The following is a 16,390-nucleotide window of genomic DNA, read 5'->3' as shown; positions in this document are numbered from 1 at the left end:
CTATTAAAAGTGGTCCTTATATGCTTCTTCCTCCCTCGTTACGTCTTTGAAGCTGCCACTGCCACTTTGGCGGGATCAAACCTCATCCCCTCTGTTCCATATAGCGCGTCACTTGACTCACTCTGCGATTGCCATCTCTCCCATCTTTGTCTCGCAGCACACCATCTTTTCACCTTGTATGCTCTGTAATCTCCTTGACTATTACCTCTCCCATCATGTCCCTCCCTATGCACTTGCGTTCATACCGCGAGAAGTCCAAAGATGAATCAGCTCGCGACTTCTTCAATGTACCTCCTCAAGAGGCCCTTCCTCGACCTGGCGACCCTCCCTCCGTGGTCAAACTCCACACTTATCTCAGTAGAGAAGGTACCGGGTTACAAGGTATGGATATCAATGCCGTTCTCAGTGTGGAAGGTAAAGAGGAAGTTTATGTGAGTCTCGCTGTCACCCGATTCTGTAGTCACCTATCAGATGAGTGATAAAGATATCAGATGATAGATGGCCAACTGATGGACAGGCTGGAAGATTGAGTTTGTTACCACCATTTTTATGTTTCATCTCTTTGGACAGAAGATCATGTAGATGTACGCTCCCATTGTATATCATAAGACGTGTGGAAAGGTGTGTCATTTCACCACAAGGAGATGTAGCTGATCAGTACAGATTGAACTCGAGAGCAGGAGTCTTCGCTTTATCTTTAGCAACATGGCATGGGATGCGTATAGTCAGCTCTCCGCATCAGAAGAGTGTAGTACAAGAGCTGATTCAGATAGATCCTCCAGCTCACTTCCCTCTTACCTACGGCGGAACATTTCTCAATCCTACTTCGTGACGCGCTAAAGTCGCAAGTGAGCATCTCCCCCTTTTCTGAGCTCCTTGACGTCCCCGAGCCTATTCCTGCTTTCCTCTATGTTAAGGGCTAATGATTGGTCGAAAGCTCATGCGGCTGATGGACTAGCTGGCAGCAATGAAACAACTCAAACCTTTCCTTCCTTCACTCTACTCCGAGTTCCTCCTTTCCTCTCCTGCCGCAGGAGTTAACCCTCAAGCTCCCGACCACCTTTTGCTAGGTACTGAATTAGGAGAGAAAGTCACTGAAGGAGAAGGAGACTTGCGAGGACCTGGAGGAGCCGATAAAGGTAATTATGATCGTGGCTTGGGCGAAGTTTTCGGATTCCCAGGAGATGCACGTAAGATGAGAGAAAGAAGTAAGATGAAGCTATGGAGAGAATACTTTGTCAGTACGTCATCGAATCTTCAAGTACGATATTGTGCTGATGAACAGTCCACGGAAGAAATTTCACATGTAATACATTTTCTTGAGGTCTGGTGGAATCGCTAATGGTTTAGTACTGCGGTATCCGCCCTTTCAGCGTTTATTGCAGGTCGGCTTGCCGTCTCGTCTTCGTGGAGAGCTTTGGGAAGTACTATCCGGTTCGATATGTACGTGTAATCAGCAAGCGTAGCAACATACTGATCTACAGATCTGCGTTTTTCTAATCCTCAAACATATCAATTGCTTCTGTCTACTAATGCCGGAAAGTCCTCGCAATCCACCGACGAGATAGAGAAAGACCTGAATAGGTCATTACCAGAGTACAAGGCATATCAAGCTGAAGAGGGACTGGCGAGATTGAGGAGGGTCTTAGTAGCTTACAGTTTTCGAAATCCGGAGCTTGGGTAAGTGATGACACGTTGGGCGGGTGCATAGCTGACTGACATAGATACTGCCAAGCTTTGAACATCGTGAGTTGGAAGTCAGACTATTCGGACTGATGCTAATGAGCAGGTTGTTGCTGGGTGAGGAAGACATTTTACAGAGATATTGCATTGCTGACACTGTTTCTTCCGTCGTGATCCCAGCTTGCTCATGTGAGTTCTCCTTCGTGTCAAAGGTCCAGTCGCTGATCAACTTCAGATATATGTCCGAGGAACAGGCATTCTGGCTTTTGGAGGTTCTTTGCGACCGTATATTGCCCGGATACTACAGGCAAGTGACTACCCGTCACATCGATCTCCCCCGCTTACCGTCAGTCCATCGATGGAAGGCACATTACTCGACCAACGAGTCTTCGAAGCTGTCGTTGGGAGGTGTCTGCCGATGATCAAAGATCATTTCACTTCGGTCGACGTCCAACTATCTGTGGCGTCTTTACCATGGTTCCTCAGTCTATACATCAACTCGATGCCCCTTATTTTCGCCTTCCGAGTCGTCGACTGTGTTCTGGCGATGGGCGTCAAAGTGCTTTTCCAGATCGGATTAGGTGAAGCTTCATTTGCCGGCCGGGTTCTGCTATGAGCTGACATCTCAGCTGTTCTGAAAATCAACGGCGAGGCATTACTAGAGGTGACCGATGATGGAATGTTCATCAACCTCATGCGCAGCTACTTCTCCACCATTGGCGACTCCGCCCACCCTAATCATCCCGACCCGCGCGTACGAGCCATCACCAATTTTCAAGAGCTTTTAGTTGTCGCTTTCCGCGAGTTCAATGTCATCACGGACGAAACTATCCAGTCTGAGCGTCGCCGGTTACGAGCTATTATCTCGGACGAGATTGAGAAGTTTTCCAAACGTGCAGCTGTCCGCAACCTCAAAGCCGTGGGCCGATTCAACAAAGATCAAATAGGTATCGTATACGATCATTACTTTGCTGCTGTCTGTTCACCTGAGGCTTACATAAACTCAAGTGGCTCTTCGACGCCATTGCTCTCGCCTGGGGATCAATTCAATCAGCCACGAATACAGGTCGACGCGCAAGGACGGGTGGAGACTCGTATAGATCTGAGAACTTTCAAGGTATTCTTGAGTCAGATTGCGACTTGGGCGAGGGAAGAAGTGGTCACTACCAACGCTTTCATTCAGCGGACAGAGCGCAAGATAGCAGATCATGATCTCATAGATAGGTGTGTATCTATCGGTGGTCTCGAACACAGCTGACTGTCAGACTATTCTTCAGTTGGGACACCCAGCAATTGGGCACCTTATCATTACAAGACGTCGTCATCGGTCTAGATACAGTCATGACATCCGGTCTGATGGAATCGATAGAGTGGTTCTTCAACCTTGTCAGTCGCAAAGTATACCTGGTCCTGACTCAGCTGACTGATAGCATGACAAAAACAAAGACGGATACTTGACCAAGGATGAAGTCATCCAGCTCTCCGAATCTCTTCTCGTAAGCTCATCGCCTTACTTTGAGCAGTAGCTGACCTTCAGTTCATCTTCCGTAACGAACCCGGTGATGTCTACTTGGCAGCCGTATCGAAATTCATTCTCAACGCATACGAATTCGGTGATGCTACTGCTCCTCAAGAGAGTTTACCTAGTCCCGATGACGTCAAACCTATCAATGGGGAAGCGGTCACGGCTAGTCATGCTAGGGAAAGGTCCAACTCGACTGCTGGACCGCATAATCTGCCCTACCTGAGTGAGTATCGTACCAGCTTCTGCCGTGACCCGCTCAATCAGCTGACATATGTAGACCTCGCGACGTTCAGGATGGTCGTACTTGCCGATGAGATACTAGAAACCTTCTTCGACAAAGATTTGGCAGCTTCGTTCCAACTGGACAGTACGGGCGAGGAAGATTATCATCAAGCGCATCAGAAGCCCGAAGGTCTTTTAGGAGGTTTGATGAATTTGGTGGTGACCAACGAGTGAGTCTAGCACTTCTTCACTTATTCTTGTGATATCTGAGCTTACTCGTGACAGGAACAAAAACCGCCTCAATAGACTTGCAGATGGGTTTGGCGCCGCTCTTGGTAAACACGCAGAATGGCGTAAACCTGCTTTATCAAAGTCACCCGCTCAACCATCCACGTCTGATCTGGGTACTCGTGAATCTCTTCTCACACCTCAACAACAACAGCAACGTGGTCGATCTCAATCTGCAGCCTCGCAAGCATCGATGCAAAGCGCCAAATCGGGCTCGTCCAGTGTGAACACGATTGCGGAGAGAAGCAGTTTGGCGGACGTAGAGGCGAGATACAGAGAAGAGAGTGAAATGGTCAAGGCGGCTCAGGAAGCAGTGATGCAGAGACCCAACTTTGCTATCGATGCCATTGGTGATTCGGACGGAGAGGATGAAGGTGGTGAGGATGATACTGGTGTAATGGATGAGGTGAGTTTATGAAAACTTCTCTCCACACCTATTCTCAACCGATACCCTCTCCGACATGTGTATTCGCTCTCTTCATCCTAAGATGACTTGAGGGAAACGGAAATGACATACATGCATGATAAGGGCCTGTGCTGATAGCCAGGTTGAAGCTTTCCTCAAAGCTCATGGGGACGACGACGAAGGTCTCAAAGGGGAACAGAAGAAGGTTGCTGCCGATTTGTTAAAAGCCGAACCTATGGGTTCGAAATCGGTTGAAAAAGCGGGTCCGAGTTCTTTGGTGGATCTTTAACCTTGCTCCCTCCTCTCTTCTTCTACCCTATCTGCATGATTATCTGTGATGTTTACGACCGGATTGTGGATGATCTGTACATTTTGTGTATATAGATATACTTTGCATCTTTTCTACTTTTCAGTCAGACTTGTAAGCTCAAGCCTATATACTTAGTCATTTGGAAGATTTGGGGAAGAAAAGCAGTCGCCATCCGGGATCAAAATTCCGACTCGCAACTTAGTTCCCCACTCAACCCCACTTGTACCCAAGCATCGTTCTTTCTTCATCTCTTACTTTCCAATCATCAAAACTCATACAAACCCACTGTGGAATCATGACCAACCTAGAAGAAGATATCTTCATGGAAGAAGATCCACAGGAATCAGAATCGGTCGACTCGATGAACTCTGGTGACTCAAATTCCGACCATAGCGAGACTGGAGATGAGTCGAGCAGTTTGGAAGATAATGATTCGGATGCGTATATGCAAGATGAAGAAGAAGAAGTGGTGGTGGCTGGTCCTTCTAGACGAAGCAAGAGACTTGAAGTGGATACAGGTGAAGATGATGAGGTTTTCGAGTGAGTCTAGTTCATACTTCTGATTACACGATTTACTTGTCCGCCCGCTTCGATTATGTAGAAAGACAGTTGCCAATCCCTCTTACTCAATAAGCCAAGATGAGGGCTATGATATCTACGTCAGACAATGGAATACCACTCCCACGCTATCTATAAGAGGCAGAAAGAACTTCTCTCATATGAATTAAAGAAGGGGGGGTTCTCGGTAGTAGTGGTTGAAGATCCGTGAGGTGAAAGCTGACAAAGTCAGTCAGATGGCTGGAGGAGTGACTTTACCCCATCCTCCCAAAGAGAGTGAGGTATCTGATTTGGACGGTCTGAACAAAGATCTCTCAGGGCCTATAAAAAGATTAACGAAAAACGTGAGTTTTCCTCATGTTCAACTTACTCTAGTCTACCAACTGTGGCTCATACATCCGCCATTTTTACGACACTTCAATTCTCATCCATGATAATAAGAGATACATCCGTCTTTGGATAGCCACACTTGTCCTCGTCATCGGCATACTAGTATCAACCATTAATATCACAGCAATACAGTGAAGGTCATTAAGATTTAGGGGTCATTCGTAGAAAACAAAATTCGAACAGCTGTAAATACTCATGCTGATTCGTAGACAAAACGTAAACACCGTCCATCTCGTCAAGTTCAACAAGTTCTCGGACAGGGTAATATCGCCTATATCGACGGGAGACATGACGATGCCATTCGACTTTTCCTCGAGGTCATAAGACATGATCCTCACGTTTTCAGCGCTTGGACATCCCTCGCTAGTTGTTATGATGAACTTGGGGATGAAGAAGCGGCTAGACAAATGAGGTTCTTTGCTGCTCATGTAGAGAATGAAGCGGAAACGTGGAGGGAGCTTGCTGCGCAGTTTAAGTGAGTCGCCCTGGGATAATCTCCTCTCTCCTCCAGTACGATAATATGCTGTCCCTCTCTTATTCCCCTCTTCCACCATCCCCTTCTTCCTCCTGATTGTGATTTTGAGATAACAATGTGATGTTCATTCGTGTTGGATCGTCAAGTAGGCGAAGAAATCACTCGGATTTCCTGCTGATCATTTAGGGAACGCGATCAAATCCCTCAATGTCTATATTGTCTCAGAAAAGCATTGCAAGTCGACCCGGACGATGTAGGAAGTTTATGGGAGATCTCAGCATTGTATCGTGAGCAGAACAAGATAAGCAAAGTTGGTCATTTGTGCAACATTCATCATCAAGCTAATTACCTAGGCTGTCGAAGCGTTCAAGAAGATCCTAAAAACACATTCACCCACAACGTACAATTTCGATCTACTCATGGAATTCTTTCCACTCTTCACTGAGACCACTCATCACGATATCGGGGCCCAGGCTTTCCGACGAGCTTTTGAATGGCACTATGATCATTTCAATGGTCCAGAAGAAGTGTACTCCGACTTGGCCAATACGATGCGATTAGAACATGTCATCGCCGTTGGTGATCTTCTTATGTTAGGTGATCAACTCGAGGAAGCTTTACTGGTCATTCGACGTGGACAACGTTGGCTTCAGAACAGAAAAGATGAACGTCAATTCGACGCATTGGATGATGATAGAGAATATGACCCGCCTGGTGTTCAACGTCTGACAGAATCCGGTGAACAGGCAGAAGATCTGGGGACGCATCCGTTGGATGTAAACCTCCGACAGCGACTGGCTCTGCTTCGGTTGAGATTGGGTGATGATGACGAAGCTATGGTGGGTAAATATATTTTGAAATGAGATCAAAAAGCTTACATGATAGTTACATGTTGATCATATCCTCGAATGGGACGTCGAATTGAATCAAACTTTGTTCATGGAATTGGGTGAAGCTCTTCTCAAACGAGAAATGTGGGAGAAGGCATTGGAGGTATTGGCCGAGCTTCAAAGTAATGACAATGTGGGTATTTCCAAACGCTCGGATACGTCGATACTCATGGGGTGATAGATTCCTGATAGTCCCGCCCTCATATACGCCCTCGGCCAGTGTTATTACCGTCTTCAAGACCATGCTGCGGCTGAAGAAGCACTTCGATGGGGTGAGATCTTTTTTTCTAGGTATCGATTCTGACTGACGAATAGTGATTAGCGTCGATGACAATCACATAGAAGCAAAGCTTCTCCTCGCGAATGTTCTCGAGGACACAGGTAAGAAAGCAGAAGCATTGGAGATTGTCACCAAAGGTGAGCTCCTTGAAGTGCGTGGGCCATTGAGCTCATGATCAGTGCTGCGGGGTCGTATCACCCGGGGAGAAGTTAGGACAGGTCGTGGTCCATCCAAAGGTGATCGCAGTGCCGAGGGTATGTTCACGAGACGTATGCTGGAGGAAGAGATGCATTCGTTGATGCAATCGCTGTGGAAAGACGTACAAGCGGCAGAGGAAGGGATTGCCAACGGTGAAGTCGGGGCTTTGGATAAATTCGTCTATGCGGCGGAGACGATGGTTGAGAACTTTCGAGTGGCACGGAATAATTTTGGTAAGAACAGAGTATGTCTGCTGTATGCTCTTGTCCACACGACAGCTGATCAATCTAGGGGGTTGTGAGGGTACGCAAATATCCCAAGCAACGGAAGAATGATCTTACTACTCAAGCGCAAGAGCTGCAAGAGCGTCTGGAGAGGGAGATGGGTCGTGAGTTCATAACATGTGCTGAGTTTGTTGGTGCTGACCGAGATAGTTGATGATGACGATGAACAACAAGACAGTTCCGCATATGTCATACTTCGTTCCACTGACCTGTATGGTCTAGGATATGAAGAATGGCTGGCTTTGGTCATCAAAGTGAGTCCACATCATACGTCGATTATAGCTTGGCTAATCTGCAGTACTGTTGCGTTCTAATGGTCAAAAGTGAAGAAGAATTCGCTTTGGACATTCTTGAACATGTCGTTTGGTCTGGCGTATTCAACAATCGACGTTGCGAGATCGCCCTTCGATTAACAACAGTAGCCGCTGCCATGCGTGCCAAAGCTTACGATAAAATATATGATAATTGTAAACGTCTCGCTCAATTACATCAATTCCGTATCGAACCTTTACAACTCATGTTAGCATGTCTTGGTGGGAAAGGACTTCGTGCTGCTGTGGTTTGGCAAGGATCAATATTACAACGATTCGTACATAGAGAATTAAGGATTTGGGATGATGCCGCTCATGGATTAAGGTTACATTATAATCCAATTTGGGGTAGATGGGCTCAAAGTGTTAAAAATGGTTATTCAAGATTACAATGGCAAGATGTTGATAATGTTGAAGAAGTAGAAGTAGAGGAAGAAGAAGGGGGAGGGGAAAGAAATGAAGATATAGAGATGGAGGAAGAACTTGTTGAAGTTGAAAAAGATCAAGAAGAAATGGATTTGGAATTTGATGGTGAAGGTTTATTAGGGAATGAACAACCTCAAGAAGAAGTTCCAAGACCTACAAAACCTTCTCCTGGTCTAAATGTTTTATATGGTCAACATATGCTTTCTGCAAAAAGTTATCAAAGTGCTCTTTGTAAGTCTTTTTTCTCCTCACACGATTCGAAATGGATAAAATGATTTGATGGGGTAGATTATTTTATGAGAGCATACCAAGTTGATCAATATAATCCTTTTATTTGTTTACTTATCGCTCAAGCTTTCTTTGGTAGATCAATGAATCGTCAATCGGATAATAGGAATTTTCAAATGGCTCAAGTGAGTCTATCCCCAGTTATCCTCACTTGAAAATATCCTCATCACAATTGTCTGACATCATCTGTCATTCTTTCCGTTCTTTCCCTTCCCACTCAAACGCTTAACTTGAAGGAAGTTTGAAGAAGGTGAAAAAAGGATTGATGATCAGGGATTAGCATTCCTCACTAAATATCGTGAATTAAGTCTTAAAGATCCAATTTCACAAGAAGAAGTCGAATATAATTTCGGTAGAGCTTTTCATGGTATCGGTATCCCACATCTTGCTATAGTTCATTATGAACGTGTATTAGATTCTATCAAAAAACGAATGGAACAATCTGATGATCCAGAGGTGAGTTGATTATTCTTTTACTCATCTCTAGTATACCAGTGTGGATGTTGATGATAATAGGGAATCAGAAAAGATTCTTTCGCAATGGAATCCGCACATAATTTAATGTTGTTGTATACTTCTTCTGGAAATATAAAGTTGGTCAAGGATAAATCGATTTGGATGGCTATTTGATGGGTCCACCAATTCCGTATGATTTGTAATCTTCAATATATCTGACATGCTATATTTCTTCGAATTTGACGTCATGTTGACAGTGTCGATTAGAGCTCTGTTTTATTTCGTAGGTCTCGGAGGACTGTTGTTGATGGTGTACTCTCATATATGCAACACGATGAGCCGACATGATCGTCCACGGCTACTGATAGGAGATCCCAATGCAATCTATGACTGCAGGGGTTATACACAAACCCATCTACAAAGCTACGTCCGTAAAACCCCACACTACACTGGCCCACCAACCTTTTTCTTCTTCCGTCATATCATCTTCCAAATCATCCCAAAACCTCTCTAAATCCCTTTGTCCAATCTTCCTCCCTTCTTCCAACTTATTCAACCTCTTCAAAACCCCTTCCAATTCACTCGAATACTTTCCCCTATTATCCAATTCCAACAAATCAGATTGACTCGCATATAACAACACCCTAATCTGATGTATGACAATTTCCCTAGCTAAAACCTCATCATCCCATCCTGTAGGATAAGCCAAAGTCAAAATCCCATCTTCTAAAACCCCTTTCCAATTCAAACTTGAAATGGCATTGATACCATAAGTCCTTGCGTTCTCTATCAACTGATTCACATTCCGTTTGGCCGTTTCATTTACATTTTTCAATTTAACACGTTCTAAACTTGTTTTACTCAATTCTAATAATATATTCCCCTTATACCCTCTCGGTGTTTCTGATGTTTTAGGTAGGTTCAAAGCTTGTGTTAATCTTGTTATTGATTCTGATAATTGTGACCATGCTTGTTGACCTAATGGACTTGGACCAGGTGGTAGTTGTTTGTTAAGATGAATCAATCGATTTGATAATGTAACATGTGTATCAGATAAAAGTAGAAGGATTTCAGCTCGTAATGATGTTTCTTCAGGAGGTGTTATATTCAAAGAAGATAATAATGATGTTAAAGCCATTAAAGCACCTTGAAGAGATTGTTCAAACCCCCCTCCTATCGTTGCTTGTGATTTGAAAGATTCCCAGATCAAAGAATCTTCAGTGAGAATTATACGAATTTCAAGTAAGTCCACTTGAGATTGTTTGGAGGGAGGTATGTAGGGTGTAACGCGGTGAAGGAATTGACGAAGGACAAGTTGTTCTTGTTCTGTTGGTGGATGAGGGTGAGACGAGGTTTCCCATAATGTAAGATGAAGTGAGATGAGGTTGGATAGAGTATCGATAAGGGAAGAAGGAGTAGGTAGGTGAGTTTCGTATGGGGTTTCATTTGTCTTGTCTGAGTCTTCCACTTGTTCTATATCCATTGGAATATCCCCATCTGGCAATGGTTCATTAACTTCCACGGGAACATTCTCCGACTGGTCTTCTATGTGTGTTGCGGTGGTAGAGAGATCTTGGGTCGAAGAGTCATCCGAAATCATAGTATTATCATATGGAGCTGAAGGTGATTTGCCATCAAGACGAGACGAGAGATATCGTTCTTGTCCATCGAACACATTGCCAAGTATCACACAAGCTTCTTCTCGTATAGCCCTAACTTGAGCAGTCCGATCCGGATAAAGATCCTCGATGATCGATGCCAGGTCGGACAGGGTCTCGGCGAGATTGTACCCTGCATCTAAGAGCAATAATGGGTCAGTGGTGAGGGTCATAGAATGTCGGTAGATGTCCACGGCCGATGAGAGAAGCTCGACATTTTGTGGAGGGAGTAGGAAAGAGGTTGAGAGTGTGTATAAGACTCGAGCTCTGAACATGAGTGTCAATAATGATAACGGTCCCACCACTCTCATGACATCACAGCGTCAATTCTTTCCCCACCTCATCATGATTTGGCTCCATTGACACCTACCATTGTAACTGTCACTTTGAAGATCCCCGCCTGCCACTGAAGTAAAACAACAGTTTGGGCTTTTGGCACAGCGACGAGTTAGTAAGTCAGTGTTCAGAGAAGAATGGGAGTGGAGATGAACAATGACACTCACTGGTTGTATGCAGCGTCGAAAGTCGGTTTGAAATCATATGCCTTCCTATACAATTCGAGAGCTTTTTCGTAGAATCTTTGAGCCTGATTTGAGTCAGCTACCATCGACTACCATACAGCAAGCAACTACAGCTATAACTCACTCTATCGCCATCTTTATATCTTTCTCCTTTCTCTTCCAATTCTACTCCTCCTATCTATCAGCCTTGTATACATTAAATGAGACACAACCTGAGTATTTGAGTAATTCAAGGGGACCGGAGAGAGAGGGCCAGGGGGGGGGGGGGCAGGAAGGGCACCAAAACCCACCGTCAAGAGCTTCGTCATATGTATCATAAGTCGGTTCAGCCCTTCTATTCCCATGCTTCTTAGATGAACCAACCTGGTTATCATCGCTACGTCTCTTCGGTCTCACCATATCGCGAGATGTTACCCCAAAAGTCAAAAGTCAAAAGGCAAAATTGTCGGAGTTCGACGCACTTTCCTCAGACTTTTTCGCTGCTGCGACAGATGTCAGGCTCACTATTCTTGACTTGGACCACTTAGACCTGTGGGATGTACCATCTCCTATCCAATAACCTCATAACCCAACATGTCCTTCTCTTTCGGTCAGTCCACCCTTCTCAAACTCAGATGACAACTGAACATATAGGAAACACCCAAAACCAAAACCAGAACCAACCCCAAGCGTTTGGATCAGGTTCAACATCAGCACCAAACACCATCAAACCTTTCTCATTCACCACACCCAACCCACAATCCTCCGCATCTCCATTCGGAGTCAAAATCGATAATCCAGCTCCAGCATCTTCTTTCAGCTTTGGAACCTCTCAAAATCAAAATCAGACTCAGAACCAACAGTCCAATACAGGTTTCGGATCCACACAGAACCAATCTACCGGAGGGTTCAATTTCGGTACAAATAATCAGAATGCTCAACCTCAACAAGGGATATTCGGATCTAACACGGCACAACAAGGTCAACAGAATAATACGTTTGGTTTTAAACCTCTTGGAAATCTCGGTGCGAGTCAGAATCAAGGGAATACGTTCGGGAGTCAGAATCAAGCTCAACAAGGAGGGTTTGGATCCATCAATCAACCATCTCAACAACATGGCGGGTTTGGTTCTTCACAACCATTTCAGTCTCAACAGCAACAACAACAACCTCAGCAGCAGCAGCCGCAGCCGCAAAACGGTTTTGGTACTGCGGGTAACGCGCTGGGTCAGAGCATAATAGGACCACGTCAGGAATTGGGGATAGAAGAGAGAATGTTGGCCGTTCAAAGAGCTTGGGATGTGACTTCTCCAGATTGTCGTTTTCAGGTGAGTCCGTTTTCTGATCTTACATCTTGTACAAGTGCTCGTGATTGAGTTTTTGAATCAAAGATGTTCGGCTCTACTCTGATGTTTGCAGAGACGCAGGGTCGAAGAAAAAAGGACTGACAGATAGTACTTTTTCTACAATGTCGTCGATCCAGGAACAGCACCTCAATATGGTCGACCAGCTGGCGCTACAGATGACCAGAAATGGGCTAGGGCGATGAGAGATAACCCAGACCCGCAAAAGTGAGCTCCGTGTAGAAGAATCATGACGTTCGAGCTCACATTTCTAGCATGGTCCCCGTCTTAGCAACCGGATGGGCCGACGTGAAGAAAAGGGTACAAATGCAAGAACAAGTCGCCAGTGTGCATCAACAAAAGCTCAAAGTGTGTCATCTGCTGCCTTCTGTAAAGTCAAATTAATACCGATGCTGACTTTTAGGAAATATCAGCCGCCCTTGCGAATTTAACTCGACAAGCATCTCTATCATCTTCGATCCGTCTTCAAACCCTTCAGACTTCTCTCAAATCTCTTCAGTCCCGTCTGATCCATCTCGCCGCTCAATCTCCCCAGTTCATCCCTGCTCTACATTCGACACCTTTCAGACCTGAAGAAACTATCATCCGCTCTACCCTCGAAAACGTCCAAGCTGAACTGGACGGGCGATCCACTCTCTCTTCCGTTCCAGGAACCCCTGGGACACCTCGATCTGTGGGTCTTCGCTCAGAAGCTTTGGGGGGAAAGAAAGGTAAACGTCGTATGATAGGAGAGGTTAATGAGCTGTGGGGTCTGTTGGACGAAGTGCGTCGACAAAGAAAGTTGAGACAGATTGGAGGCGGGGCGGAATGGACCAAAGATGAGAAGTCTTTGGCGCAACTTGCAGAGGTGTTAGGGGCGCAACAAACGGCGTTGGCGAAGTTGTCTGGGTTAGTGGGGGATGCCCTTTTCGATGCGGATGTGATCAAGGGAGGGTTAGAGAGGGTTCGTAATGATGAGAGAATGGCGTAGTTGTTTATTAACGTATGCTAGTGAATTACCCTTGAGTGGCTGAGGTATGATTGCTGGAATGCATGTTCGGACATGTTGACGAATTACTCCGAAGTCACTTTGGCTGCGTTACATTTGCACCGCTCAACTCACCACCACCACTTGTTTCAACTCACTCTCATACATCGTCCCTCGTGCTAGAGCATAGAGGGACAGTTATAAACCTTCTGAATATATTCACACACCCTCACATCTATTCAGAACTACTTCTGTACTTGATACTCGACATCTCAACATCTCATATCGAAGAAACCTGGTCAAGATGGACATCGACTCTCCCCCTTCTCCAATGTTAGAACACCCCCATCCTCATCTCTCCCTACCACCTCTCTCAGCATCCTTCCCACTCCCATTCCGCGTTCTATTCTTGATAGGTCTAGCCATTCTATTATGGGCTATCAACCTACATCTACTCCATTTATTAGGTCTCGACCCCGCTTGGATACTTGATATCAGAGAAGATCCTGATCCACCTCCTACATTACCACTTCCATTATCTACCGATGACCTCGAATTGGATCCTCTCAGAACACTAGTTCCTCCTTCTCTTTCACGTGAACCGGATACACCAAGACGTTCAAACGATGGGATATCTCCTCGATTAGGTGGAGGAAATGAAGGAGGAAGACCATTACATGGACCGATATATAAATTGTTCCTGATTTATGTAGGTTGGGTAGGAGGAGGTTGGTTGTTGTTCAGAACGATCACAGAGGCGGATACTGAGAAAATGGAAAAATGGAGGGCTTTGGTGGGTGTTATCGCTTTAGGAGTGGGATTAGGGATAGGTTTACCTACTAAAGGGATTGGGAAGAGAGAGTTGATCATGTTTCGACGGTGAGTATTTTGTGTGCTGAGATATATGAGGGTCTCGTCCATCCTACCCACTCCTCCTCCTCCTCTTTCTTCACCTCCTCCTCTTTCACCTCCTCCTCTTTCACCTCCTCCTCTCTCACCTCCTCCTCTCTCACCTCCTCCTCTTTCATCTCTTTCTCCTCTTTCTTCTTCTTCGTCTCTTGTGATTTGCTCGATGCACTTGAATCTCAACGAACACTATATATACCAGGCATTTCAGCAGAGGGAAGAGTACCATGATCAACGTTGGTCAAACTATAGGGACGGAAGCGAGAGGTCTGGGGGAGAGAAATTTACTTCAAATGCTAAGAATTTCAGCGCCATTCATCGTATACTTCTACCCTCCACAACAGCCCCGATATTCTTTTCAGACGTCATCCTAGCTGATATCCTTACTAGCTTCGCAAAGGTTCTTGGGGACATGTGGGTTTCCGCGTGTCAGATCTGGAATGGGGGGATCACCCAAGGAAGAGTAGCCCAGGAAGGTTGGGAAAGATGGGTGACGTTGAGTATGGTTTGGTGAGTTGTCATTTCTTATTTCAACATCTCATCTGTGCTCATCGAGGTATCAAAGTGTCTCACAGACCACCTCTCCTAGATTCCATGACCTCAAATCACATATTCCACCTTTGCGTTGACACGGCAACTCCCTCAGCACGTCGGGTTATACTATCACCCACCAAATAATCTGTGATCTGAGGAGCGATGAGGAAAAAAGTCACGAATACCAACAGTGATTGGCATAAACGACAAATCATAACTGACAACAGTTTGCCCTACGTCCTACGATTCAAGCAATGTATATTCGAATACCACCAATCTTCCTACACCTCCCCTCGCTCTCTCGCCAACGCCTTTAAATACTTTTCCGCTTTCCCCGTCATTCTCCTCTCCGCCGCTCAGAAAAACGTCGTCTCTGAAATCGCTTCCGCCAAAGGGATAACAGTCGCAGAGTTGAGTCTCGAACATGATCGTTGGTTTGGTGAACATCGTCTTTTCCGACTTTGGCTTCTCTCCGTCGTCCTCAACTCGATGTATTCTTTCTATTGGGATATCACACTGGATTGGGGATTAGCTTTATGTGATATAGATACTTGGATTCCTCCACCAAAAGATTCATCTTCCTCAGACCATCTTTCAATCCCTCGTCCTGCAAGAAGAGAAAGTGTGACAATTTGGGAAAGAGCTAAACGATTTATTCGTTCTGATCAATCACATCAACGTTCTCCTTGTCCAACACCAGGACCTACTTTCAATCCTCATCTTCCTCTTCCTGCTCATCCTTCAAATCCAACGGTTAACACGGGAGGAGGAAATAGGAAATTGTTGGCTTTTGGTTTAAGACAAACATTATTATTACCTGATCCATTGGTTTATCATCTTTTCGCAATGGTAGATTTCGTATTACGATTCACTTGGTCTCTCAAATTATCAAGTCATTTACATACCATTAGCGAGATTGAAAGTGGGGTGTTCATGATGGAAGCTTTGGAATTGGTCAGAAGATGGATGTGGGTTTTTGTGAGGTTGGAATGGGAGGCTGTGAAGATGATGGAAAGTAGAGGGTGGAGAAATGGTGTAAGGGAGGAAAGAAGGTTGGAAGGAGGGAGAATATTATTCGAACAGGATAAAGAACAAGGTTAAGGTTAGAAGGTTTAATTTTTCTTGAGAGAGTAGATAGTCATATTATTGCATTGCATATCACATGATTTGGAAAGTGTCTCCTGGTTCAATTTGGCATAAACCAAGCATGTCTATGACTTGTGAAATTAGCAACAGAGTACATCTCGTGTAAACCTCCCTTGCTGGGTCTTTCACGATCCCACTGATGTCATGCCATACCGGGGGATGCATGTCCTGGGTGTGCTTCGGCGTTGGTCGAGAGCTCGTTTCATCGTGAGCCGTAAGATGACGACTGAGGTGTAAAACTCATTGCCAGGAATGATATTTCTGGAGAAACTCGGTAACGTTATGCAAGGAGCGGAAGCTTCACCATTTCCGACCCATGACTTTC

General features: G+C 45.1%; 5 protein-coding genes across 5 annotated transcripts; 4 read left to right on the top strand and 1 right to left on the bottom strand.

Moving 5' to 3' along the window:
- Window positions 1-152: 152 nt before the first annotated feature.
- TREMEDRAFT_71100 (uncharacterized protein) lies at window positions 153-4,537 on the top strand. Its single transcript, XM_007003005.1, has 17 exons — window positions 153-431; window positions 518-621; window positions 664-724; window positions 774-848; window positions 959-1,241; window positions 1,286-1,306; window positions 1,351-1,443; window positions 1,485-1,680; window positions 1,919-1,990; window positions 2,035-2,264; window positions 2,313-2,907; window positions 2,949-3,069; window positions 3,114-3,179; window positions 3,221-3,431; window positions 3,486-3,660; window positions 3,716-4,124; window positions 4,267-4,537. The coding sequence occupies exons 1-17, from the start codon at window positions 216-218 to the stop codon at window positions 4,411-4,413; spliced, it is 3,075 nt and encodes a 1,024-aa protein (XP_007003067.1). The 5' UTR covers window positions 153-215; the 3' UTR covers window positions 4,414-4,537.
- A 1,057-nt stretch (window positions 4,538-5,594) lies between these two features.
- Window positions 5,595-9,164, top strand: TREMEDRAFT_27203 (uncharacterized protein; the record flags this gene model as incomplete). The annotated part of the gene is made up of 12 exons (XM_007002258.1): window positions 5,595-5,857; window positions 6,044-6,167; window positions 6,211-6,696; window positions 6,743-6,880; window positions 6,929-7,019; window positions 7,207-7,469; window positions 7,517-7,628; window positions 7,684-7,763; window positions 7,808-8,477; window positions 8,535-8,659; window positions 8,808-8,990; window positions 9,051-9,164. Coding segments are annotated over 12 exons (2,649 nt in total), but the record flags the coding sequence as incomplete, so codon positions are not given.
- Window positions 9,165-9,405: 241 nt separating this feature from the next.
- TREMEDRAFT_27538 (uncharacterized protein) lies at window positions 9,406-11,568 on the bottom strand (the record flags this gene model as incomplete). Its single annotated transcript, XM_007002302.1, has 5 exons — window positions 9,406-10,562; window positions 10,632-10,915; window positions 11,152-11,234; window positions 11,294-11,343; window positions 11,460-11,568. The coding sequence occupies 5 exons, from the start codon at window positions 11,566-11,568 to the stop codon at window positions 9,406-9,408; spliced, it is 1,683 nt and encodes a 560-aa protein (XP_007002364.1).
- Window positions 11,569-11,742: 174 nt separating this feature from the next.
- On the top strand, window positions 11,743-13,482 carry TREMEDRAFT_60183 (uncharacterized protein; the record flags this gene model as incomplete). Its single annotated transcript, XM_007002680.1, has 5 exons — window positions 11,743-11,758; window positions 11,803-12,476; window positions 12,604-12,719; window positions 12,767-12,860; window positions 12,916-13,482. 5 exons carry the CDS (start codon window positions 11,743-11,745, stop codon window positions 13,480-13,482), a joined length of 1,467 nt encoding a protein of 488 aa, XP_007002742.1.
- Window positions 13,483-13,783: 301 nt separating this feature from the next.
- TREMEDRAFT_42677 (uncharacterized protein) lies at window positions 13,784-16,096 on the top strand (the record flags this gene model as incomplete). Its single annotated transcript, XM_007002477.1, has 3 exons — window positions 13,784-14,358; window positions 14,695-14,895; window positions 15,147-16,096. The coding sequence occupies 3 exons, from the start codon at window positions 13,784-13,786 to the stop codon at window positions 16,018-16,020; spliced, it is 1,650 nt and encodes a 549-aa protein (XP_007002539.1). The 3' UTR covers window positions 16,021-16,096.
- Window positions 16,097-16,390: the final 294 nt, after the last annotated feature.

Source organism: Tremella mesenterica (genome assembly GCF_000271645.1).
Source record: "Tremella mesenterica DSM 1558 unplaced genomic scaffold TREMEscaffold_2, whole genome shotgun sequence".
Lineage (NCBI taxonomy): Eukaryota > Fungi > Basidiomycota > Tremellomycetes > Tremellales > Tremellaceae > Tremella > Tremella mesenterica.
This window is presented reverse-complemented; position numbering and strand designations above follow the sequence as displayed.

Bases quoted from the DNA above. Each gene is read 5' to 3' on its own strand.
- TREMEDRAFT_71100 (XM_007003005.1), top strand. From the start codon at position 216: ATGTCCCTCCCTATGCACTTGCGTTCATACCGCGAGAAGTCCAAAGAT. The intron at 1,444-1,484 runs GTACGTGTAATC...ACTGATCTACAG, and splicing joins AGTACTATCCGGTTCGATAT to ATCTGCGTTTTTCTAATCCT. The intron at 4,125-4,266 runs GTGAGTTTATGA...GCTGATAGCCAG, and splicing joins ATACTGGTGTAATGGATGAG to GTTGAAGCTTTCCTCAAAGC.